This window comes from Bos mutus, chromosome 18 (assembly GCF_027580195.1).
Source record: "Bos mutus isolate GX-2022 chromosome 18, NWIPB_WYAK_1.1, whole genome shotgun sequence".
Classification (NCBI taxonomy): domain Eukaryota; kingdom Metazoa; phylum Chordata; class Mammalia; order Artiodactyla; family Bovidae; genus Bos; species Bos mutus.
Genome location: NC_091634.1, coordinates 43,903,170 through 43,928,506, shown reverse-complemented (window position 1 = coordinate 43,928,506; position 25,337 = coordinate 43,903,170). Strand labels below are relative to the sequence as shown.

Here is a 25,337-nt window from a genome sequence, read left to right as displayed (position 1 = left end):
CAGCTGCTGGTGTTTGGTGCCCCAGGGGAAAAAGCCTCTGGCCGGAAAAGAGCCTGGCTGACTCTGGAGGGTGTGGGGAGGTGGCTGACAGGCCTGCTCCCTGGCCCTTGGGCCATCTGTGGACCAGGCCTCTCCCTTGACTTGCAGGCCAATGAGTGCATGCGGATTAAGATCCTGGGCGACTGCTACTACTGCGTGTCCGGCTTGCCTGTGTCCCTGCCCAACCACGCCCGTAACTGTGTGAAGATGGGGCTGGACATGTGTGAGGCCATCAAGTAGGTAACACAGGCAGGTCCAGGGCCCGGGGGCTTGTCCCCACGACGGATCCTTCCTGCTCCCCAAGGCATGGTGGGGAACACATTGTCCCCACTTTCCAGATGAGAAACTGAGGCTGCAAGGGTGCAGAAGGCTTACCTGGACCACTCAGCAGTGTGTTTACATCCCTCCCTCTGGGCCCCACTGGGACTCCGAGTAGCAGAGAGCCTCCGGAGCTCAGAGCTCAGGGTCATCCTGAGGACGGGCAGGGGACTCTGTTTCTTTGGAGACTGAGCCTTTGCAGTGGCAGAGGAGCTGGTTAACATAGGGTCTGACTCCAGGCCTCCATCTGCTTCCTGCTCCCCCTGTGAAGACCCTGGGAGTTGGGGAACTAGCCCTTAGCTGCAGGGAGACCCCCAGCATCTCACGGCTCCTTTCCACCAACATTTAGCTCCCCATGAGGTTCCCTGGAGCCCAGGGCAGCTGTGGTCTGTGGTCAGGCGGGTGGTGGAGGGCCAGGCGGGCCTGGCCACCCCAGCCAGTGTTCAGGACAGAGCAGGGCGTGGCTGCACTGCCTGGCAAGTGCACAGCTCCTGTGCAAACCCAGCTCCAGCTTGTCTTCCTCCTGAAATCTTACCAGACAAATCACCGCCCGGGAGTCAGGGGTCCAGGTCACAGTCTGGCTCTGCGTCACCGCCTGAGTTATCTCAGGCTGGCGCTGCGCTCTCGGGGGTCACTTCCTCCCTGGAGAATGTGGATGTTGTGCGGGGGCCTCTGCTCCCTCTGGCTCTGACCCCAGCAGGCTTGGTCCGTCTCTCCAGCCCTTTAGGGGGCACATGGCACTGGCTGCTCCCTGGACCCTCTCCTACTTGTCAGAGGGACCCCAGAGGGCCCTTTCATGTTGGGGGTGCCTTGTGCCCCAGGGAAGCCTAAGTTGGGGCACCTTGTACTGAGTACTCCTTCAATCCTCAGTGCTCCCATTTCCTAGAGGTGGGGGTGTGTAAGGCCCCCCAAGGCTGTCCCCATGTTCTTTGTTTCTGCTGGGTTTGGGAGGTGCCTGGATCCTTCTGCAGACCCCAGCTGGGGCTGCCGGGCAGGGGAACACCCAGTGATAGACTCTTAAGGCCTTCCCCACAAACCATGGTGACCGGGGACAATTGGAATTCTTCCTCTTTTTAGTAGCCTTGAACTTGAGGGTGACCACATCCATTTGCACACTCCTGGGGATGGGAGGAGGCAGCCCTTCAGGCTGAGAAACTTGTCTCCTGTGAGCTGGGCCTGCCCTGTCCCCACATGCTCCTCATACCCTGTACAAGGACCTTGAGCCTGTCCTAGGGCTTAGGGCCCCTCGGGAGCCCTGGCTGAGGTGGGGTGGCTGGCCTCTGCCCCAGGCAGGTGCGGGAGGCCACAGGCGTGGACATCAGCATGCGCGTGGGCATCCACTCGGGAAACGTGCTGTGCGGCGTCATCGGGCTGCGCAAGTGGCAGTACGACGTGTGGTCCCACGATGTGTCCCTGGCCAACAGGATGGAGGCGGCCGGAGTCCCTGGGTGAGGCTCTGCTGGCCGGCGGACGGGTCAGAGGTCACGGGGCTGACTGTGGGCTGCCGTGGTGGGGGCTCAGCATGGGCTCAGACAGGGAGTCTGTGGCCCTGAAGTGGGGGGCGCTCGCCTGGGCTCCGGTCTGCTCGGCCCTGCTGTGCACCCCCGGGCGGGTCCTCCCACCCTCTCTGGGGGCACTGCTGCTGTGTGACTCTGGTCTCCCCCAGCCGGGTGCACATCACAGAGGCGACGCTGAAGCACCTGGACAAGGCGTACGAGGTGGAGGACGGGCACGGGCAGCAGCGGGACCCTTACCTCAAAGAGATGAACATCCGCACCTACCTGGTCATCGACCCCCGGGTACGAGGCTCCGCTGCGGCAGCATGGGGGTGGGTACCACGCAGGAGCCAGGGTCCGCACCTGGGGAATGGTGCCCTCAGAGAGAGAGGCGGGAAGAGTGAGCGTCCCATCACCAGGTATGTTTTAGGCCCCAGGTGACATCTTCTCTGGGCCTCAGTGTTCTTTTCTGTGAAATGGAAATGGCAGCAGTGCCTACCTCAGGAGGAGAAAAAGCCAGTCAGACCGAAGCTTTCACCATGAGCTGGGTGCATGGTCAACGTTCTCGAACGAACTCTAGTGACATTTATTAGTTTGTTTTCCACGAGGTTGTCACTAATCTTCCAGATTTTCAAGGCACATTTTAAAAACACGCCTTGGATGGGAGTCAGGGGAAGCAGGGGTCGGCCAACGGGCCGCTAGGCAGGAGTCTCCGTGTGTCTGCCCCGCCGTGTCCGCCCGCCCCGCCGGTGCCTCTGTTCTCTGTGGGCCCCTCTTTCTCTCTGGACCCCGTGGCGGGGCAGGGTGTGGGGCTGTGGGGCTCCTTCCAGGCGCCCGGCCCGGGTCCTGCGCCCGGCCCGGGTCCTGCCCCCAGCCCACCCGCGCCTGCAAGGGCCATTCTTTCCCGCCCGCGGGAGGCCCGCTCGTCTGGCCGCCCTCGGTGAGTCATCCTTGGTGCTCGCTCAAGAATGTCGGCCGGGCCGGCTCTCTCGGCTCCCTCTCACTCTGGCCTTGGCTGTCCTCAGGGCTGACCTGGCTGCCAGTCTCCAGGGGGGCTGAGGGCCAGTCTCTGAACTTCTTCTCACCCCCTCGGCTTCATCCTGCCAGCGTTCCCAGGGCACCCTCGGTGGGGGAACCCCGCCTGGGTATCCTGGGGCTGCTCCCGGCCCCTCACCCGACCCTCACCCGACCCCTCACCCAGCCCCTCACCCTGCCGCTCTGGGCCCCGCCCACTCCCACGACCCCCACTCCCACGCCCCCCCACTTCCAGGGCCCCGCCCACCGCCGGGCCCCGCCCACTCGCCGGGCCCCGCCCACTCGGACCGCAGCACTTCCTCCCCCGCCCTGTGCCAGCCTCCCGTCCCTCCATGCCAGGCTCTTTCCATGGCAGGACCCAGGTCACTGCTGCTCCCTCTGCCCAGAGCCCTCTTCCCTCTGTCCCAGGTGCTCCTGTTTATCCTTTTTATTGTTTATTGTCAGTGTGAGCTCCATGTGGGCAGGCTTGGGCGGGGGTCCCTCTGCTCTGTGCTGCAGCCCCCAGTCCTCGAACAGCACCTGGTATGGAGCTGGGGCCCAGACAGCAGGTGAATGAATGAAGCAGAGCCCTTGAGCCCAAGGCGGTGGTAGGCATGGCCCCAAAACCCACCCCTCAGCAGGTACAACCACGGACGCCCAGTCTGAGTCGCGTTCCAGATGAATGAGGGAGGTTTTAGTACGAGTGTCTCATGCAGGGTTAACTGGGCTTCCTGTAATTTACCTGGCAACCCTAACTTCCCCTTCTTTGTTTAATTTTACTCATTCATATAGTCAAAAATTCAGAAAGCCTGAGGGGCGTGTTGTAGACAGTTTTCCACGCATCCCTGTCTAGAGCTGGCATGTCCCCTCTAGAGGGGGCCAGTGTGGTGAGTGTGTTCCCCCCAGAGTTGTCTATGTGGGTAAGTAGACGGAAGAACTCTGCCCTCCGAGTAGCGCCCCCTCCTCCCGCCTCCCCACCACCAGTGCGAACCTTGCAGTGTAGCTTGGAGACCTCTTCTGTGCTCAGAGACCACCCGCGTCTCTTTTCGTGACTGCAGCGCACACCACACGGATGCTCGGGCTCATCACCCGTCATGGACGGGAGGCCAGTTCCCAGCTCTGGCTTCTGTGGGCTTAGGTGTGTGAGGTCCCCCCGTGGATGAGTGTCCAGAGGTGGCTGGAAGGGGGGCCTGTGAGCTCTCCCTGGGCCCTGCTTGTGAACAGGTGCATTTTTACTCAGAACTGATGGATCTTCAGTACACACTGAACTTTTAGGGACAGTATCTGGCTTCCCTGTCCTAAGAGAGAAAGTGAGAACGTGCCAGTGACCTTGAACTTGAAGAGCTGAGTGCCCTGTCGGCAGGGCTGCTGACAGTGAAGGGGGAGGCAGAGAAATGTGACCACCCCCCAGCCACCTGACTTCCAGGGCAGGTCTCTCACTGCCGGGCAACGCTCGCTTTCCGGACCCTGGGACTTTCCTCACAAGGACAGAATCCCGTGCTATTTCCTCTGGCCGGCAGACAGATGTGGCTCAGGGGTTAAGAATGTTTCTATCCCAGAAGGAGGCAAGAAGCTTCCAGGAAAGTTGCTGCTTGTGGCTTGACAAGCGTTTGTGGCTGTAGGTGCCGGTCCATGTGGGTGTTTGTGGGAACCCCTGCAGACCGGGACTCCTGGAGGGCAGGAGCGTCGGTCGGGGGAGGACTCAAGATGGCTCAAGCTTGTCCCTGGTGGCCTTTTGGATGGTCCCAGGTGGGTGGTTGTTCCAGGTGGGGGGAAGGTGGGCCCCTCGCTTGGGGCCTGGCTGAGCTACCACATCCCTGGCACGGGCACAGAGGGCATGTGGCGGATGGTGGACCCATGCTGTGGTCTGAGGGCTGTACGAGTGGAACTCCCTGGAGTGCTGCCCCATGGGGGTGTGGGTTCAGCCCTGGGTTGGCTGTCGCTCCAGGCTGCCGGCCAGCACTCCCCTTCCTCCTGCTGCTGCCAGGGGACGACATGTGCCGGCCACATGAGGGTGGGCAAGGCAGGATGCCTGTGGCTTCCCTGGGCGCCATCTGCCCGGGGTACCTCCACTGGGAGGGGCCAATGGACTTTCACGGGCCAAGCGGGGCCTTTGGTCTTGGGACCTTAACCCACTTCTTGCCCTGGGGAGGTGGAGCTGGGTCTGAGGGGCTGTGCATGGTTGTGGATGGGGCAGGGAGAGGTCCCCGAGCTGGGGCCTCCTTGGAGCCCAGCTGGTGAGTGCACTGGGCTTCCACCAGTCCCCGAGGGGCTGTAGCCCCAGCAGTTTGCTTTGTCATTTTCCCTTTTCTCCAGATGGACCAGTGCTCTGGGCAGCATCCCCTTTCTCAGGGAGCAGGGTGTGGGTGGGGGCCCCTTCCTGGGCTGAGAAGGGAGGGAGGGATGGGACAAGGCTGTGTCTGTGTCTGCCCTCAGAGCCAGCAGCCGCCCCAGCCCAGCCAGCACAACTCCAAGAACAAGGGGGACGCGACCCTGAAGATGCGGGCGTCCGTGCGCATGACGCGCTACCTGGAGTCCTGGGGGGCGGCTCGCCCCTTCGCGCACCTCAACCAACGCGAGAGCGTGAGCAGCAGTGAGACCCTTGTGTCCCATGGGCGGAGGCCCAAGGTAGGACCCTCCTCCCAGGGAGCTGGGAGCCGGGGCCCTGGGAAAGGGCAGGGGGGCAGATGCTAAGGGGTCTTTCCGTCTTGAGCCTCACTCTCTGCATGTGCAGGATGGTTCTGGGCTCTGCCCTCCCTCCTTCCCTCCTGGGGCCCTTGGGGAAGTGAGGGCATTTGGAGAATGCTCCAGGGGGCTGGGGATGTCCCTGGCCTCCTGATTCCCCAGACCAAGTTCAGCTTCAGTCCCAGGTGCCTGCAGCCTGGACGGTCCATGCATCCGAGGGTACCCCAGATGATAGACCCAGTCCCAAGACCTGCACCAGGCTCATGTCCTCGAGAATAAGCTTCTCTTCCTTTCCCTTCCAGGCTGTTCCCCTGAGGCGCCATCGGACCCCTGACAGGTTTGTGCCCTGGCCCCTGCTTTCCTGGCCTGACTGGCCTCTGTCCTGAATGGCAGCTCCACAAGGCTCAGCCTTGACTGTGGATTTCGCCTTGGTTTGGGTCAGAGTGTTTCTAGGAACCAGAACTTTGACAGTGTTTGAATGCCTGCTGTATACTCACCCTGTGGTGGGGTTGTTGGGGTTGGTGTGAGGGATACCCGGGATTTAGTGAAACAGACTTTGGGCCAGGATCGGCCCTCTGCTTCTTGCTGGGCTGCTGCTGGGTAATGCTGTGTGATGCTGGGCTTTCACTTGCCCTCTCTGGGCCATAGTGGGTCCAGCCTGACCCTCCTCCATCCTGCATGAGGCTCTGGGACCTCCTGTGGGCACCTGGGAACCCCACTTTGGGTGAGTCATCTCATCCACACCCCTGCCTGTGGGTGAGTGGTTGTAGATCCCCAGGCTGATGCCGCTGTGGGTGTCTGATTCCAGAAGCGTATCCCCCAAGGGGCGGTCAGAGGACGACTCATACGATGATGAGATGCTGTCAGCCATCGAGGGGCTCAGCTCTACCAGGTAAGGCTCTTGAGACCCCCGCCTCCCTCAAGCAGGGACCATCTTCCTTGTGCCTCGTGTCCACGGGCTGTGTCCACAGGGCGGCCACCTGAGGGTGGGCCCTGTGCTCCGCCCACACCCCCCCTCTCCTCTGAGGGTGGCCCCTGTCACCCCGCCCCAACTCCCCCAGGCTTCACCTCTGCCTGCTGTGTCTCCGCCCCACAGACCCTGCTGCTCCAAGTCTGATGACTTCTCTACCTTTGGGTCCATCTTCCTGGAGAAGGGCTTCGAGCGAGAGGTGAGGACCTCTGAGCAGCCCCAGGAAGGGGGAGCTCCAAGGTCTGGGAGCAGGGGACAGGGGCAGCCAACACCCCCGGAAGGTCTGCTCGGGGAGGATGCTGGGGAGTCATTCCAGCTGCCATTCCAGCTGAGTCATTCCAGCTGGTGGGGTCGGGAGTCCACCAGGCCCGTTGGGGTCTCTGCTGGCCTCGCCGCTCTGCCTGCCGTGTCCCGGGAGTGGTTCGCCTGCTGGGGTTTGGGAGGCTTTGCTCCCTGTATGCCAGGCCTCAGCTGATGGTGCCAGGGCACACAGTGGCAGACAGTGTTGACCTTTTTAGGAAAAAGCCCCAAACTTAGTATTGGTTTGATGGGGCCCAACTGGTCCCCCCATCTGGCTGCCGTAAAACCACGCTGTGTCCCGCTAGTGACCGTTTTTTTTTTTTTTTCAAATTTGGCTGTGCCGTTCTTAGTTGTGAAATGAAGCATCTTCAGTTTTTTGTTGAGGCATGCAAGATCTTTAGTTGTGGCACGTGGGATCTAGTTCCCTGACCAAGGATTGAACCCCGTCCCCTGCGTTGGGAGGACAGAGTCTTAGCCACTGGACCACAAGGGAAGTCGCCATTCACTTATTTATTGAGGGCCTGTGGGTTCTGGCAGCGTCCAAGGCCCACGCGTGGTCATTTCACCCTCACCTGCTGGCCGAGATGGGTGCTAGTACCCTTTTCGCAGACTGAGGTTTGGAGCGTCTTGGCGTCGGGTGTGGCCTGAGAGGGTGGCCCAGCCCGTAGTGCCCATTTCATCCTCCAGGGGCTCCCTGAGTTGGGGTCTCCCTGCATGGGGAGCTTGGGGCGCGAAGGCAGGCGCGGTCACCAGGAGAGCCGTCTGGTGGCCTCCTGCTGCTGGGAGACCCAGACGGGCTGCCTGCTCCCTGAGCCTCGGTTTGCTCACGGGTGGCGGGAGCCCCGCGGGCAGAGATCTGCCTGGTGTGGAGGGGCGGGCAGCACAGGGCCCCCCACCCATGGGCTCGGGGCTCGGGCCTGGCTGTACTGCTCAGTTTGGGGTGACATCAGACCCACTGGTAGCCCCCGTCACTGTAACCCCGGAGCTCACTTGGGCTACGGGATTTTCAGGGAAATAAAGATGGAGACCCGAGCTGGGTAGGGGAGGGGAAGGGGTTTCCTCTGAGTATAAAAGACAGTCTGCAAAACGGAAACAAATGAGAAGGTTTGTTCAGGATGATGTAACAGCATCACGGTGAAGTCAAGGAGGCGGTGAAAGGGTGTTTTTTAAAAAAGATGATTAACCAGAGCCAGGGTGGAGCTGGGAAGGGGTCAGGGCAAGTGGCTCTGTGGGTGGGGCCTCGGCTGCCCGACCACCCCTCACAGTCTCTGTTGCCCCCAGTACCGCCTGGCGCCCATCCCCCGGGTCCGCTACTACTTCGCTTGTGCCAGCCTTGTCTTCATCTGCATCCTGCTCATCCACGTCTTGCTGTTGTACAGGTCAGTCGGGGGCCGGGCCGGATGGTCAGGCCCACCAGGGTCAGGTGAGGAGGGCTGGGGACCCACAGATCCCAGCCTGGGAGAAGGGGCTGGCCGTGAGTAACTGTAGTCACTTTAGACCTCCGAGCTGCAGAAACCAGCCTGGGTGCGGTGGTCCCCATACCTGGAGTTGCCAATGTTCAGTTTTTAATTAAAAAAAAAAAAATTATTTATTTATTTTAATTGGAGGCTAATTATTTTACAACATGATGGTGGTTTTTGCCATACACTGACATGAATCAGCCATGGCAGTTTTTCGTTTTAATTGAAGGTGAGTGCTGTCTCACATCACAGGCCTCCCTGCTCCCACATGCCTCCCACCGCTACAGTCACCGGTTATCTGTGTGGCCCTGGAGGCATTTCAGTTGCCCTGGGTGTTTGGAGTTGTAGAAGGGTCAACTCCTAAAATCGTAACTGCCACCGTCTCCCTCTTAGGTGTGGGAAATTGAGGCTCTGGGGTGGAGGTGGGGGCTCTATTGATGAGGGGGGGCAGAGGAGGGGGTGGAGAGGGACAAGGGGCTGAGGTCATGGGAGAGAGTAAAGTCAGCTCCTTGGTGGCCTCCTGAAGGGTGCTTAGGCCAAAGGCTCCGCTAGGACTGTGGTTCAGGATATGCTTAAGAAAGACGAAATAAGGAGCACGTTTAGATGTGCTTATGTGCTTGCTGAAGGCTGTGTAACCACTTATTTCTTGTGTACTGGGCCCAGAAATGGGGAGGGGGCGTGATGTTGATCCTGGGCTTGTGTGTTGTTTTGTGGGGCAGCCAGACCACAATATGCAGAGTTCCCCTTTGGCTGAGGTGCTGGGGGTAGGGAACATGCCCTGAGAAGAAGGTCCCCTCAAACTTACGTTTTTCCTTCTTCTCCAGTATGAAGACTCTGGGTGTGTCCTTTGGGCTGGTGGCCTGTGTGCTCGGGCTGGTACTAGGCTTGTGCTTCGCCGATGTGTTCTTGGTGAGCAGGAAGCCCCTGACTGAGCGCTGGCCGGGCCCCAGCAGGTGTCAGGATGGTCGTGACCCGAGCCCCAGCCCCTCCCCACGAGCTCTGCACCCCCAGCCTGGAGGACAGTGCTGAGTGCCCTGGAGGCTCCTCCCAGGATCCTCTTTCGTAGGTGCTAGTGGTCCCCAAGTGGCCATGGCTGTCCCAGCTGCAAGGGTGGGGATGTCCCTTCTGTCTGCTCACATGTGTCCTGAGCTCTGGGCTGGACACAGGCACAGCACCCCGATCCCCGCTCAGAGCTCTCAGAAGCTCTCACTCTGCTGTGCCTTTGGGCTGTGGGCCCCCTGAGTGCTGTGGGTGCTCGGTGACGACACTGTGATTCCACAGAGGTGCTGCCCGGCCCTGGGGAAGCTCCGAGCCATTGCCGAGAGCGTGGAGACGCAGCCCCTGCTGCGGGTGTCCCTGGCCATCCTGACCATCGGCAGCCTGCTCGTCATTGCTGTCGTCAACCTGGTGGGTGCCGGGGCTGGGGCTGGTGGGCCTGGCCAGGACCCCTCGGGCTGAGCATACTTCCAGGAGGAGGGAGCCAGTCTTCGACCCTGGGAACTTCTAGGTTCTAGAATCCCATAATCCTGTTGCCTAAAAGCAGCATCTGATATGGCCATAATCCACAGCCTGGTGGGCCGGGCCTGTGGCAGCCCCCGTGGCGGCTCCGAGCTCCTCAGCCTGCATTGGTCACACGAGGACTCGGGGCCCCCAGAGCGCTCACCCGGCCACCACAGTGTCCTTGACGTCCCGGTCTTTCTCCAGCCCCTGAGGAGGTCCTGTCTCAGCCTCTCTGAGACCTGTCTCCTCACTGGGGTTGAGCTGCCCTGGGCACGCGCTGGGGGGCATGTGGGTCCCACTTGGTGGGCTGGGCTCACATGCTTCGTGCTCAGATGGCGCTTGTCCTGGCTGGTCCTGCCTGCTCCCACATCTAGAGTCAGCATCTCCTCCCAACCTCCCTGTCCCCTGCACTCGGGACTCTGTGACCGCCTCCCTCAGCACACCCTGGGGAGAAGCGGACTCCCTGAAAACGCTGCTCCTAGCTTCTCTCCGAGTCAGCCCTGGGGGCCCTGGGGCAGGATCCACATGCCTTCTGCTGCAGTGGAGCTGTGGCTGCGGTGGGAAGAGGTCGGGGTGCCGTGCCCCTGGGCTGGGCTTAGAGCCGCGCCCGGCAGGAGATGCTCACTGTGCTGTGGAGCCCCGGGCCCTGCCCTCTGCCCCCAGCCCTGCTTGGCCTGAGCAGACCCTGGGTCGCCCCCAGACCACCTCTCACAGGGCCCTTGTCTTGTCCATAGCCCCTGATGCCCTTCCGGGACCGGGGGCTGACTGCTGGGAACGAGACAGGCCTGAGGGCTGTGAGCGGCTGGGAGATGAGCCCGTGCTACCTCCTCCCGGTGAGTGTGTCCCTCCGCGTGCCCCGTGCCCACACTCGGATTTCCCCTGCACACTCAGAGTGTGCTGAGCTCCGGAGCCCGTGGGCTCTCCCAGGAGAGGCGAGAGTGCAGGGCGGGTGCTGGCACCTGCATCCAGGGCGAGAAGGTTGTCCCCCTCCACGCCCACCCGTCATGATCTCCCTTCATGGATGGGGGTGTGGCGTGGGGAGGGGGACGGGTTTGCCTCAGAGGCAGCAGAGCCAGGGCTGGGCCCAGGTGGGCTGACACCAGAAGCCGTGCCTGGAGTGCCTGCCTGGACAGAAGGAGGGACTTGAGGCGGGTTGTGGGGTATTTGAGCTGGTCTCTGAAGGGCAGAAAGGTCATGGGTCGGCAGGGAGGTAGGAGGTGGGACAGAGAGAAGCAGCCGAGGCAGGTGGTGGGCACAGAGGTTTCAGGTGGTTGTGTCACAGGGAGGAGGTGGGGGGCGGTTGGGAGATGAAGCCAGAGGTAGGTTAGATCCAGCTCTGGGCAGAGCACAAGGGCCAGGGTGAGGAGGTCGATCTTTATGCTGGGGGCGCTAGGGAGCCACAGCAGGATCTTGAGGAGGAGACTGACAAGGGCGGAGATGCACTTAGGGAGGGACCAGCTCCTGGCAGAACTCAAGACTTGTCACGGCCACATGGCAGGGGCATTTTCATTCACTACATTTTTTTTTCCTTTTAAGTGAGTTCATTGGCTGTAAGTGGAAGTAAACTTATGCTAAAAACAACATATTATAGAACGTTTTAGGTTCCATTGCCTGCTCCTTGTTAAGGGAGGCAGGAGAGAGATGCTGAAGACACGCTGGTTCTTCATGGAGTCCCCTGTGGCTAAAGGTGTCCCTCCTTTTGGCGACCTCTGGTCCGGGAGGTGCCTCTTGGTGACGGGAGGTGGTGGGCTGACCGGCATCCCTGCCTCCCCAGTACTACACCTGCAGCTGCATCCTGGCCTTCATCGCTTGCTCTGTCTTCCTGCGGATGAGCCTGGAGCTGAAGGTCGTGCTGCTGACCGTGGCCTTGGTGGCCTACCTGGTCCTCTTCAACGTCTACCCGAGCTGGCAGTGGGACTGCTGTGGCCACAGCCTGGGCAACCTCACCGGGACCAATGGCACCCTCAGGTGAGCCCCATCCCTCACTGCTGGCCCCCCGCCCGCTGCCCGTCCTGACTGTGGCCCACTGCAGCGCCCTTTGCTTGGTCTCAGTGCCATTTCAAACTCGGCTGCTTTTGCATCCACGGTCCCCTGTGGACCGGACAGCTTGTGGGCTGGACTGGCAGGTGGCGTGGTTTCCACTTTACAGAAGGGGAAGCCGTGGCCCTGGGTCTGCAGCGCTCAGGACTGAATGTGACTCATCGGCAGGGGGTGTGTCCCCGGTCCCCAGAGGCCACCTGGTCTTCCTGTCTCTAGGCCAGTCTGGGGTGGGAGGTGGAGGCTGCAGCCCTCAGCCCAGCGCCTGGCTCTGAGCCGTGTCCTGGGTCTCAGAGTTCTGCAGAGAGCGGTCGTCTCTGGTCTGTTCCCAGACACATGGAGGGGCTGGTGTGTGCCTGATTCTGGGGCTGGGGGCTCAAGTGGGCCAAGGAGAGAGACCTGGCTGCCTTGCTGTTCCCATGGGCCTGGCTTGCACCTGTGACCCCTTCTGCAAGCCCCGCTCACCTTGAGGAGCGTGGGCTGCCTTTGGGTGCCCCCCTACCAGCCTGCAGTGCTTTCCTTGACTTTGCCACGGCCCTTCCCTGTGACCAGGTGTCAGCTCCGATGTCACCTCCTGTCAGCCTCCACTGTACCTCCGTCTTTGCTTTACAGCCTGAAGCGTCTTGTTTGCCAGCCATGCGCACACGAGCTCTGAGGGCAGCACCCCTCCATCTGGCTCACTTTCCCAGGGGCGAGCACTGGGTCTGGGCCCACATTTGGGGGTGCTTCCAGGGGAAGTGGGGGTGACATCTGCCTTTCCTCCTCGTGTCCAGCAGCTCCTCATCCTGTTCATGGCATCTGAAGACGATGACCAATTTCTACCTGGTCTTGTTCTACACCACCCTCATCATGCTCTCCAGACAGGTGCAGCCCGGGAGGCCCCTCTGCTTGGAGAGAGGCTGCGGGGTGGGTGGGGTGGGGGCGGCCTTGGACTTGGAGCCGCACACAAGACACAGTCCTTTCAGAACGTTCTGCTCCCGGGGTCAGGGGTCCTAAGTCATCAGGACTTGAGTGACATTTAATCGTGTGGGTCACTTGAGGATTGCAAGTCTCGGCTGATGGGGGTTTCAAGGCTACCGCATGGCGGCTCTTGAGTTGGCAATGTCAGCCAGAGGCACAGGGAGGCTCCGTGGCCCCTGGGGTTACGAGTGTGCTCTGCCCTCGCTCACTGCGGCCAGGACTCAGATATCCCCTGTCCACAGATTGACTATTATTGCCGCCTGGACTGTCTGTGGAAGAAGAAGTTCAAGAAGGAACACGAGGAGTTTGAAACAATGGAGAATGTGAACCGCCTTCTTCTAGAGAATGTCCTGCCCGCGCACGTGGCTGCCCACTTCATCGGTGACAAGTTAAATGAGGTGGGGACAAGAAGGGACTAGTCACTCTGGGCAGGGAGCCCCGAGGCACGGGTGTGGTTCCTGGAGGGAGGGTGCTTTCTGTACTTGGTTCCTGTGGCACTGGCCTCACCGATGCTCCCAGGAGACTGTGTGGCATTAGCTGTAAGAAAACAAGCTTCGGAGTCAAGAGACCTGCGTTCAGGTCTCACTGCCCTGAGCCTTGGTTTTCACATATATTAAGTGGGGCTGATAGTACTTGGCTGGCAGAATCGTTGCAAGGAGCACACGTCCAGGTATTTGTAATCCGGACCATCTGCTGATGAAAACTTGCATTTCTACCAGTTCTGTGCAGCAGAGTTTCCTGTCTATGGAAACTCAGGCCCAGCGAGCAGAGAACCCAGGCCTCCTGACTGTTAGCATTTATACCCGGGGGTTCTCAAGCCCAGCTGTGCAGACACAGGGGACCTAAAGGAGCCCCAAACCAACCCGAGTCCCACCCTCCTCAACAAACTGATTTAGAGCCTCCTGTTTTGTAATGGTCCCCAGTTGAGTCTCATGGCAGTCAGGTGGAGAACCTGCTCAGCCCCTCCCGCCCCCGCCAACAGCTGCTCCTGGAGCATGAGGGATCGGCGCCGCAGGCTGCCCGCCGCCCTGCTCCCAGGAGGCCAGGCGGCCATGGGTCCTGTGTCTCCCCCTCCCCCAATCCAGGACTGGTACCATCAGTCCTACGACTGCGTGTGTGTCATGTTTGCGTCGGTGCCGGACTTTAAAGTCTTCTACACAGAGTGCGACGTCAACAAGGAAGGGCTGGAGTGCCTGCGCCTGCTCAACGAGATCATCGCCGACTTTGACGAGGTAGGGTCTCCACGCAGCCTGGAGAGGGTGGGGCGGGCCCGGGGCGCCCCGGGCCCAGCTAACACGTGCACTGCGGCTCCCTTGGGGGGAACACACATCACACAAATTATGAAAGGTACACACACATTTGCCTTTTCTGTCTCTTCAGCATGTAATGTGTTATCTTCTCTGTGATTGGCAGCTTGCTTAGATCTAGGTTGTAGAGTTGTTGGATTTCTTGCTTAGCCTGTGCTGGCAGTCTGTTGCAGAGTTAGTCACTCAGTTTGGGCTTAAGTCTTAGCTGCAAATAATCCGCATGCCTGTGTAGACTCTGTTGAGTAGTGGGGTGTTTGCATCTTAGTAAGAATTAGACTGGGCTTCCCTGGTGGCTCAGACAGTAAAGAATCTGCCTGCAGTGCTGGAGACCTGGGTTTGATCCCTGTGTTGGGAAGATCCCCTGGCGGGCATGGCAGCCCACTCCATTATTCTTGCCTGGAGAATCCCCAGGGACAGAGGAGCCTGGCGGGCTACAGTCTGTGGGGTTGCAGGGAGTCGGACACGACTGAGCAACTAAGCACACAGGAATGAGACCAGATGAGAATGAAAAAGATCAGGAATGTCAGGGAACAAAGGAGCAGGGAGAGAACCCAGAGGCTGTCCCCACCTGTACGGAGGTGTGAACTCAGAGGGCAAAGGCCCAGCGGTAGAAATGTTTGCGTTTAGAAGTGGTGGTGGGAGAGGACCCTACCCCTTCTCAGGACCGGGGACCAGCCCAGGCTGCAGCCCTCTTGTACGGCCCTGCTTCCCTTTGTCCTGCAGCTGCTGCTAAAGCCTAAGTTCAGTGGTGTGGAGAAGATCAAGACCATCGGCAGCACCTACATGGCCGCCGCGGGGCTCAGCGTCCCCTCGGGGCCTGAGAACCAGGTACTCAGCCACTCTTCTGGTCTCACGCCGCAGCCCCAGAGGACGGGGAAGTGAGCACAGTCCCAGCCCGACACTGTGCTTGAAGGGGCGCCTCTCCACACTCCCTCCTTTGAGGGAGGGGCAGAGGAGCTCATGGCTCAGCCTGACAGAGGATCTGGTGGAGGGGTCGGGACAGGGGGCCCCTCGCCAGGAGGGGAGTCTAAGTGGGTGCTCGGGTCCTGGACGCCCTGTGGAGGAGGCTCGGTTGGTACCGCTCTGCCTGGCAGCGGCCCCCCGTGGCTTTCACGCCCAGGCTGGCACACAGTGCTCCTCGGGTCAGGGTGCTCTGGAGGCAGGAAGACAGGGCAACGCTGCCCACGGCCCCGCGTACAGCGCTCTGTCCCGCAGGACCTGGAGCGGCAGCACGCCCACATCGGCATCATGGTGGAGTTCAGCACCGCCCTGATGAGCAAGCTGGACGGCATCAATCGGCACTCCTTCAACTCCTTTCGCCTCCGAGTCGGTGAGGCCCTGGGAGGGACTGCGCCGGGGCTCAGGGTGGGACTGTGCAGCCCTGCCTCCTGGCAACCCCACTCAGTTGGGTGTATGTTGCCATCTGTTTAGAAAAACTTTAGAAATCCCTCTCTGATTTTACAACCCAATGACTGGGCAATTATTCTTTCCTTGTGTACTACTTTTCTTTGAAGGCTTTAAGTAACCAGGAATATATATTGCCACGGGGAATCCACAGTTGTAAACAGGTGACCTTAAATATCCTGAAAACAAAGCAAAATTATTAACCTAAGTGGTCCCTGATAGCTAATACAGTCAGTGCTAAAGCCCATTTACTGTTTAAGAGGTGATTAGCAGATACAGATACAGTAAAGCATCCGCCTGCAATGCAGGAGACCTGGGTTTGATCCCTGGGTAGGGAAGATCCCTTAGAGAAGGAAATGGCAACCCACTCTAGTGTTCTTGCCTGGAGAATCCCATGGACAGAGGAGCCTGGCGGGCTACAGTCCATGGGGTCACAGTCAGATGCAATTGAGTGAGTAACACACACACAGCAGATACAGGAAGTGTTAACACTGGACTCAGGCTCCACATCGTCAAGTCTGAAAAGGAACTGCCGGGGAGCCCTCCCCTCGCATCTCAAGTGCCATCTCCTGTCCCAGATGCAGGAAGCACCGTCCCTACCTTCATTTTAGTGGTTTTGCCAATGCTTTCTGTGGTAGCTGGGTGGATTCTGTAGCCCTATAGCTGGAGGCTCTGTCTCTATGATCTGCCAACTGCAAATATCTTTAGGCATAAACCATGGGCCTGTGATTGCTGGAGTGATTGGGGCACGAAAACCTCAGTACGACATCTGGGGAAACACGGTCAATGTTGCCAGTCGAATGGAGAGCACTGGAGAACTTGGAAAAATCCAGGTAAAAGCTCACCTGGGGAAACCTGTGCCCAGTGGAGGTGAGGGAGCCTGGGCTTTCGGTCTGCCAGGGGATTCTAGCCACCAAATTCTGGAGGGAAACCAGACCCTGTCGGCCAATTTCTCTTTGTCCCTCCCACAGCAGGTCTTCCTCCTCTGAGGACTTAGGCTTCTTTCCTTTTCAGGTTACTGAAGAGACATGTACCATCCTCCAGGGACTAGGGTATTCCTGTGAGTGCCGCGGGCTGATTGATGTCAAAGGCAAAGGTGAACTGAGGACTTACTTTGTCTGTACGGACACCGCCAAGTTCCAAGGCCTGGGGCTGAACTGAGGGCTTTCGGTAGGTGCCAGACATGCTGGAGACCCATTTCCTTCTCTGAAGCAAGCCAGGCGGAAGGCCCAGCCCCACACCAGGCACAAAGGCAGTCCAAGGGATTGGTCATCCCCACCTGAGCAGGTGGCTGTGCGTGCGTGGCCTCCTTGGACTTGCACTAGGGGACCTGTCAGCTTGGGGCGATCACCCGGCCTTCCACACAGGCAGCCAGAACCTCTGTGCTGTCCGAGTCTGCAGGGCAGCCTCCAGCCCAGCAGGGAACAGCTCATCTGTGGGCCGTGCACTCATCCCCCAGGTGCTGTGGAGGAGGCCTTGGGGCGTGACCTGGAGACCCCCCGCCCCGCCGCCCACGGCCTGTGAGCTGCACGTGCGGAGCGTGTCTTTTCTCGTCCAGGATGGGTGGGATTCCTTTCCCCCCAGCACACCAGCTATAAGAGCGCACACTTCTCATATAGGTATTCTGGTAAATGGAGTTGAAAGATTGTTTTACATCTACACATGGGTTCAAACAATAGGGAGAAAGCCCCACAGTGGACACTTACTTCTTTTCCTCTTTGGCATGTGTCTGTTTAAACATGGATACATTATTGAGGTGTCACCCTCTAAATGGCTTCTGAGACGCTAGATAAATTCTCTTCCCTCCGGTGTAGCCTCTTCCTTGGTGACCACGGACACGCAAGTGGGACCACTGCCCCACGTGAGCTCACGGGGTCAGCCCAGCCGTGGGATGGAGCTCCAAGGAGCGTGGCTCGCCACAGCAAGGCAGTGAGTGGCAGAGCCTTGGCTTAAATCAGACAACTTTTAAGCCAGAATTAAGTTTAATAAGTGAAAAGCCTTAGAAAATAAGGTGTAAGCTCTCAGCCCTTCCTTGACTCCTCATGCATTCCCGAGCGCCCCCTGCAACCCTGCAGTCTGTCTTAGCTTTATACTGGAGAGGAGTGGCGTCTGAGAGAACCTGATGGGCTGCAGTTCTCCCCTTCAGTCATCACAGCTAGCTCTGAGGAGGACCTACTCAGCATCGGCATGTGCAGAGGTTCCCGGATCTGGGAAGCCAGGCCTCTCACAAACAAGCGCTTGGATGTTCTGAGCTGACTGAATCCAGGCAAGTGAAAAAGCCAGGTTTGTGAGGTGTGGTGTCTTATAGCACCTCAGCTCCAAAAGAATCCAAAGAAGTCAATCTGTGTTTTAACATGAGGAAAGACCAAATTGCCCATTCCCTTTTCTGAACTGCCTTCACTGCATTATAACCAGAGTATCTCCAGGGTTTCTAATACAGCTGAACTTCACTGTATAGCAGGCATTCTAGCCAGAAGTCATCCATGAACTCCCCTGAAATTATACGGAAAGTCTTGCATTCATGAGGCTTCAAAAGATGACACGGCCTTGCAGACAGGTGACTGAGCAGCCGAGTTTGCCTGGGACGGGGGCGGTGGAGTGAGCCGGCACCCCAGCCAAGGCAGGGAGGGGACGGGAGCCGCACCTGCTGCTGGCCGGTGCTGGGTGCTGGGGGTTGGGTGGGCTGGTGGCAGCTCTGAGGCACCCCGTGAGATTGGAACAAGAGGAATGAATCAGGAGAGCTTGCTGTCCTAAAGGGATTTCATGGTGAAAACGCTGCTAAGGGAGATAAACCTTACTTAAATTGCCTTTCTCACACACCAATTCTTCATCTAAGTACTACACTGGAATCTACACCCTTGAAATCAGGAGTGACTGGGCTTTCCCCGGAGATCACGAAGGTTGTCACTGGTCCAGTGTAGACACATCAGTGTGCTGGGCCTCTCTGAGGTGGACGTGCTTCTACTCTTGCAACATACAAATTACTGTTTGCCTCCAGCAGAGAAATCCCAATTGGGAGTTTAAAAAATAATTGGTTACCATTTATGTATTTTTCTTTCACTGTGCTCAGATAAGAATAATATTAAGTTTTGAATTTCTGACATTCAGATCATAGTGTATTATAACTGACCATAAAAATCACTTACTTTTTATAAATTCATTTTCCAATTACCAAGTCATTTGTTCACAGGTGTCATTTTGCTTTATGACAAGACAAGTATTTTTCCTAACACTGACCTTCTCTATGGGTCAGGGACAGGCTTCATATCTCTACGAAGGTGGCCTCACTGATGCTAGTGAAGTTTTCTGGTTTCCTTAAGAAAATCTCCTAACAGAAAAGATCATTAACCACTGTATACATTGTGTACATGTATAGAGGTATGCTTTGAGACAGTACATGAAACGACTAGGGGTTATTCTATATACTGAATATTTATAGATCTGTAACATTTGTTTCAAAATGTTATATTTCATTTTTATAAAGTACCAGTGTTTCTCTTTTGTTTAGCTTTTCATAGATTAAATCAGCAATCTGGAAAACCTGACTGTCCTGGAGTGTTTTGAATTTGAATCTTTTCTTGGTCTTTGGGAACTATTTAGCTAAATAGATTGAAAGTTTTAAGAGTTGGTTGCTGCCTGAATTATATTTGAGAGACAAACTCTAAAAAGACTTGATAAATATTGATAAATACATATTTGAATGGATTCTTTAATTCTTCTGGCATATGTTTTCAAGTATGTTTTTGAAAGATTAGGTCATCTTAACTCTCTTGAGAGATTCAATTTTCCTTCACCCTACTTGTTAAATGTTAGTTTTCAAAGTCAAGAAAATAATAAAACAGCTGCCAGCCTGGGTGTTTTACACAAGGGCTCCGTACAGTCTGAGTAGGGTCTGAAACTTGATTTGTTCCCTGAACTAGGTTACCTCTAGTGCCTGGTCATAGAAAAGGACCACGTATCATTTCCTACTTAAATAGTTAAACTGCTCAGGAACTTAACCGTTGCCTTTCAGATAAAAGTAGGTAAGTCTCAGTTAAGGGGGCATGGCAGAGTCATAGGTGACCTGTTGAAAAACAGTAAATAGCAACATCAACTTTCCTTAAGCTTGGTGATTTCCTTACATATTCATGGACAATTGAGTTTGTATCCTATTTGGCTTGTCCTTTTATTATACTGGGAAAACCCCTCTACAAATGGCAAAAATAAACCAAAAAGGAACACCAGACAAGTTAGTGCTATGAAACTCCTGACATGGTTTTTGTTTTGCTTTTGTGGTGGGAAGCCCTGGTCCTCCCACATAAGGACATCGTCCTCAACACGTATGTGGGGGACACGCTAGTAAATTCTAAAGTTGAATTTGTTTTCATGGTGTAACAATGGGAATCTCACTGGATGGTAATTTTAAAGAAGAGCTCTCAGTCGTGGTCCTGCCCGTGAAACCTAAGGAAGCAGCACTATCCCTCCTCTGCAGGAGCACTATCCCTCCTCCGCAGGAACTCTGCCCAGGCCCACCCATCCACTCTCTGCTCGGCGTTCCAATAGGTCCAAATCATTCCTTCCTCATAAGGCCACTTTTTGAATAAATCCTCGAAGTGAAATCTGGAAGTCAGGAACCATTTGGTTATAATTTCCTTAAGGAGAAGAAAGGCAAATATGGGAAAATGAGGGATTTCAATGATTTGGGCAACTTTTTAATGGATGGTCAGGAAAAAGGCTGTTTTATTCTCCAAGCTTTTCTCTATCACTTCCTCCTCAGATTCAGCCCCAGGGAAGGGTGAAGGGGTAACTCAGCTGATATGTACAATACAGCTCATGGTCCAGGTTCAGCTTTATTACCTAATAGAAGTTCAATCTCTGGAACATTAAAATTAACTGTTCCAAAGTTTTTAATTAAAAACACAATTTACAAATATTTAATATCTTCTGAAAAGCATTTCCAAGTAATGAAAAAAATATATACATAATATATAATCAAATACCAGATAGATTCAAATCCCATCAGGTTCACACTCAGTAACATCAGTCTTTCTAGGTTCTTCAAAATCTGAAAGAAAAAAAAAAGGCTTTATTTAGCACCTTTTTTCCTTTTAATTAAAAAGGGGATGTGACAGTAAAACAGAGTAACTGTTGACAGCCCTTCTTCACTATGTTCAAGGTTAAAGACTAGGCAGGTGTATCACTATAGTTTTTTTTCCCCGCAAATGTGTGAGGTCTTTATTCCTTAGACAAGATGGAAAGAAAACTCGACTAGTTCACACGTTAGCATCAGAGACAACAGCTTTCAGATGTTGCTGGAGGCAGAGGACTGGTGTCCCCTAGCCCTCCACTCTCCCAGAGACACAGGCACGCACCTGCCGTTAAATCCACAAGGTTGTTTGCAATGACCGGGGAGGGGACGGAAATCCCCATCGCTTTTCGGACTCCGTATGTGCTTACAACATCACCTGGAGTTACTTGCTGTGCAAGTTCCTTAAGGTTATTGGTCACTTGTTCAGCTAGGGGAAAAAAAAAACAACAGAAAGAGAGTTCAAGGTACTGAAATGTGCTTCCTTTAGATAACTGAAAAAAAAAAAAAAGCCCAATAAACATGAATACAGAAAATGAACTGTCCATGGTGTTCCCTTCAGTGTTACTTTAGAGTGGTATCACTACTCAAGAAATGCTCCCTTTAAGCAGCTTGCTTCTCCAACCAGGGGCTTCCCTGGTAGCTTAGACGGTAAAGAACCTGCCTGCAATGCAGGAGAGCCCGCTTCCATTCCTGGGTTCGGAAGATCCTCTGGAGAAGGGATAGACTACCCACTGCAGTATTCCTGGGCTGCCCTGGTGGCTCAGATTCTAAGAGGTACCACATACCAAGATGCATTTCTCTGTATGACGGACCCAAGAGACAGATCATGTTGGGAGGGGGTCTGGTGCTCAGACGCTCATTCTGGGCTTCCTGGAGCTCTCTGAGCAGTTTGGTGGTCTCATCAAGTTTCCTCTGGAACACTTCAGCTTCTGTGAGAAAAATAACTTATTAAGGACATCATGGACCTCTTGTATCTGATCCTGTGCAATAAACTGAATACTGTGCTCTGGGGTTTTGCCATTATTGCTTAGTCCTCTCTCCTCAAAGGAGTAATCCCCCCTAAATGAAATCAACACCACAGACAGGCTTTACTGTTCACTGAGCTTGGCCAGTCACCATGTTCCTGCAATGAATGGCTATGCTAACCTGTGCTACTTTGACATTACATCTTGCCTGCCTGTGTCAGGAAGTGTTTCCTTCAAATCCTCTGGAGACACTCACCTTCAGAGTCAAAAACTTCAACCGGAGCTCCGAAGTTTGTTACTGCTTTCAGTGCTGTAAGCTTGTCTTGATTATTGGAGTCCAAACGTCCTGTTAGTTCAACTTCTGTAACCTGCTTAAAAAAAAAAATTATCTGAGCTTGCTAAGCCCTGACAGTGCTAGAATGAGAAGTTAGTAAGACAGCTTGTGTTTATAAGCCAAGTTATTTCACTTATTTAGAGTTATAATTCTGATGCCATAAAAACCTTTAAAATGCCACTCCTAAATCCTGGCGCAAGTGTCCCTAAGCTCACACTTCTTGGTAATGGAATGGTGTGTTTTACACACTCTGTTATTTGCTTCATCGCCACTCTAATGATGAAAGCCTTGTCACTGCCCTTTTGGTGACTGTGATGGTGCTGCAGTTTCTGAGGTTCACAGGCAATGTTTTAGTCCATACACTGGCACTCCCTCATGGTAGAACTTGAATGTGAGATACTTCCTGGGTTCTCCTCCGGGCCTCAAAGTCAAGCTGTTACTACTGCATGGGAGAAACAAAATCCTAAAATGGGTAGTTTTATTTCTGGAATATCAAGACTCAGAATTTCCATAACCCCAACACTGGTTTTTAGGAAATGATCAACGGTGACAATGAGTAACCCAAAGTTAATGGTTCCATTTACACTCTGGTATTGCACTCTGAGCTCAGACACGTGGGCTAAGTGTGGTGGAGAAAACCCTATCAGTACATACTCGGGTCTGCCACCTCAGCTGGGCCCTTACAACTTGACTCAAAACACTTCTCACCCAGCTTTCCTTCCCATTCTCCAGCTTTCCTTCATTCTTACCTGTTCACCATGTACATGACCTTGCCTGGCTCATCTTTCTTGGAAAATGACATGACTTTTTAAGTACCATCCACATTTGCATCTATCTTTACTTGATCTCCCATCTTCAAGTTTTCTTTCCTGTAAAAGGCTTATAACTCTGTGATCTAAGTCATGTAACTCATGGCGTCTTTATCTTGTCGCCACCATTTTACTGAAATTACTCTGATTAAGGTTACAAATGACACGTCCTAGAGGGCTTCATGCAGCACCTGACACTGCGGGACTCTTTCCTGCATGACTCTGCCATGCTTCTCCTACCTCAACCATTGGTCTTTCCGAGGGTTTTTGGCCTTTTCCTTATGTGTTCTGTGTTCTGCCTGGACAATCCCATTCACTTAATACCTAACAATAATTCTACCGTGACACTAATGACCTCTAGATCAACACACCTCCAGTGATGTCCCAAACCACACTCACCAGCCCTGAAACCAGATCTTTCTTTCCCTGATGAAGGCTGCTCCTTTCCCTGTACATCTGAGGTGAGCTAACAATGCTAGTATCTACCTTGTGCATCAGGCCCTATCAATTTTACTTCTACTGTATTTTTCTTTATTGTACATCTTCATTCTCTTCCATTACATTGTTATCTAAGCAAAAAACAACTAGCTTAAGTCCCATAGCTTTTCACTGGTCCGCTCCCTCCAGCACCCCCTTCTCTTCCACATCTAATCATAGCAGTCTCTGAGGAGAAAAATCTCAACTTCTTAGCACTGCATATACAACTTGTCATCTGCTGCTCCTCTCTCCTGGCACCCTGTGGTCACTCACTTGCTGGGTGCTCTTTAGCCCTGCCTGCTCAGAACACATGGAGTTCTACCCTCTTCATACACCTGGCCCTGTGCTGGGAGAACCTTGTTCATCTTTCCAGACTTTCCAGTTCATCTGGAAGCCTCTCTGTGAGGGCCTCACCAACCGTCCAAAGCAGCTGGCTCCTCCAGCCTGTGTTCCCACAACATGGACACGTACACTGTTCAGTAACCGGCTGCAGCTCCCTCGTTCACATGCTTGTCTACCCCACTCACTGCTGCGACCTTCTCCACGGGCAAAAACAGTTCTTTGATTTCAGGAGATAATAAATATTTTGCTTTTAAAATAAAAGCTTTATCATTTAGGCTTTTTATCTTATTTGCCATTTAAATATTTCTTGTAAAGAAACGAAATATAATCACCTCCATTTCTTTTGCTGTGTCAAGTATCCTAGTCTGGCCTTCATCTTCAGGAGATGACTATAAGGATAAAGAAAAACACTTTATTAAAGAAAACATCAGGTGGCTAAAATCTCTGACAAACAGAAGACAGGAGAACTCCTAGTGTATTCTACATGAAGAGGCAATATTCTCAAACAGCAGCAGATGTGTATAAAATATTCAAATGCTACAGAGAAGGTGAAAACTTCCCATAACCCTAGTCTTCAGAGATAATGCGTATATAAACACATATATCATGTGCAAAAATCAATGATGATCTGTTATCTTGAAAGGTTATACTGTGATTTATTTAACTGATTTCTAGTTTTAAAAAATTATAAAAACTGTATTCCTTACATATAACTTCTGTCTTATTTTCTAGTATAAATTCTGAGAAGAGGAACTGCTGGATCAAAGGGCAGAGACATTTTAAATTTGAAATATACTGCTGTATCAACCAAATGAAAGATAAGCAATTAAAAAAAAAAATAAGCAATTTTAGTTCAAGACCTTTAATTAATTCAGATTAATTGATGGGAAGTATACAGTAAAAATATTTCTGAACTGATGTAAAGCTGAATGTTTTTTAGGTGATGTAAAGAAAGCAGTTTTGTGCTAAGATACAAGACCGTACAGCAGTTCTCACTGAACTTCAGGCACTGACTCAGCTGTGCTGACAGGCCGCCCAAGGACCAGCAGGCACAGGTACAGTGAAGGCAGAGCGCACAGCGGCTGCAGGCCGAGCCACCAGGAAGAGTCATAACCCCCAGAAGATGCAGGGATCCTCTAACCATGGTGACACGGACATTCTGGAGATCAGCTCTCTTCTCCACTGAACGAACATTTTCTGGTTTTCATCTTTGAGTCACGTCTCTGAATTACCCTGGATTATGAACTATGTCCAACTGAACTGGAGCTAATTTACAAGTGTTAACAAAAGACAGCAATGAGGAAGCTTTTTACTTTTTTACTTGAGGCTCCACCACTGTATTATTACTACATAAGGAAAAGGACATTCCCTATCATTTTAGTCAACTCAGTGTCAAGCCGGTGAGCCCAGACTTCCTTTTTTTGTTCGGGTACATAACACAAGCTGACTTCTGGGTTATAACCCCAAGTTTTGATTTCTACATTTCCAAGATGAGGAGATAAAGACAATCATCTGGCCCTCACAGATCCTGGTAGCCGAGTTACTTGTTTCCGTTCATTGTCCTCCACCCATGGACTCCACCCGGGCTGGGCTGTCTTTTCAGTGGAATGGAGTTCAGCTGCCACACTGGTTAATCCCATGGTTTCATAACACTGATGACTAACACTGGAGAACCAATGATAAATCACCCTGTTCTTTAGCAGCATTCTTACCGTCTCTGACTCCTGCAGGGTTCTAGAATGTCCTCCTTTTGTTAAAACATCCAGTAAACTATCTGCCATAACATATGGATAATCTTGGCATGTGGCCAAAAACTCATGGATGCTGGAAAAGAGTGTTGGGAAAGTCACTT

At 54.3% G+C, this 25,337-nt stretch overlaps 2 protein-coding genes across 11 annotated transcripts in view; one reads left to right on the top strand and one right to left on the bottom strand.

Moving 5' to 3' along the window:
• Nucleotides 1-19,032, top strand: part of ADCY7 (adenylate cyclase 7) — a 64,080-nt gene extending 45,048 nt beyond the window's left edge. For 8 of the 9 annotated variants that reach the window (XM_070388449.1, XM_070388452.1, XM_070388448.1 and 5 more), the window contains 19 exons: nucleotides 148-275; nucleotides 1,647-1,805; nucleotides 2,024-2,156; nucleotides 5,304-5,495; nucleotides 5,855-5,889; nucleotides 6,361-6,444; nucleotides 6,649-6,721; nucleotides 8,104-8,201; nucleotides 9,107-9,191; nucleotides 9,564-9,689; nucleotides 10,517-10,615; nucleotides 11,557-11,750; nucleotides 12,593-12,683; nucleotides 13,022-13,177; nucleotides 13,865-14,011; nucleotides 14,810-14,914; nucleotides 15,302-15,416; nucleotides 16,199-16,323; nucleotides 16,505-19,032. In XM_070388449.1, coding sequence (XP_070244550.1) covers nucleotides 148-275; nucleotides 1,647-1,805; nucleotides 2,024-2,156; nucleotides 5,304-5,495; nucleotides 5,855-5,889; nucleotides 6,361-6,444; nucleotides 6,649-6,721; nucleotides 8,104-8,201; nucleotides 9,107-9,191; nucleotides 9,564-9,689; nucleotides 10,517-10,615; nucleotides 11,557-11,750; nucleotides 12,593-12,683; nucleotides 13,022-13,177; nucleotides 13,865-14,011; nucleotides 14,810-14,914; nucleotides 15,302-15,416; nucleotides 16,199-16,323; nucleotides 16,505-16,651 — 2,292 coding nt within the window. In that variant the 3' untranslated portion in view covers nucleotides 16,652-19,032. The remainder of the gene's footprint in view (nucleotides 1-147; nucleotides 276-1,646; nucleotides 1,806-2,023; nucleotides 2,157-5,303; nucleotides 5,496-5,854; nucleotides 5,890-6,360; nucleotides 6,445-6,648; nucleotides 6,722-8,103; nucleotides 8,202-9,106; nucleotides 9,192-9,563; nucleotides 9,690-10,516; nucleotides 10,616-11,556; nucleotides 11,751-12,592; nucleotides 12,684-13,021; nucleotides 13,178-13,864; nucleotides 14,012-14,809; nucleotides 14,915-15,301; nucleotides 15,417-16,198; nucleotides 16,324-16,504) is intronic. The other variant, XM_070388454.1, reaches the window with a different exon arrangement.
• Nucleotides 19,033-20,300: 1,268 nt separating this feature from the next.
• Nucleotides 20,301-25,337, bottom strand: part of BRD7 (bromodomain containing 7) — a 45,060-nt gene continuing 40,023 nt past the window's right edge. The window contains exons 12-17 of one of the 2 annotated variants that reach the window (XM_005902638.3): nucleotides 25,198-25,309; nucleotides 23,818-23,874; nucleotides 21,780-21,894; nucleotides 21,344-21,487; nucleotides 20,842-20,985; nucleotides 20,301-20,534 (exon numbers count right to left, since the gene is read on the bottom strand). In XM_005902638.3, coding sequence (XP_005902700.1) covers nucleotides 20,479-20,534; nucleotides 20,842-20,985; nucleotides 21,344-21,487; nucleotides 21,780-21,894; nucleotides 23,818-23,874; nucleotides 25,198-25,309 — 628 coding nt within the window. In that variant the 3' untranslated portion in view covers nucleotides 20,301-20,478. The remainder of the gene's footprint in view (nucleotides 20,535-20,841; nucleotides 20,986-21,343; nucleotides 21,488-21,779; nucleotides 21,895-23,817; nucleotides 23,875-25,197; nucleotides 25,310-25,337) is intronic. The other variant, XM_005902639.3, reaches the window with a different exon arrangement.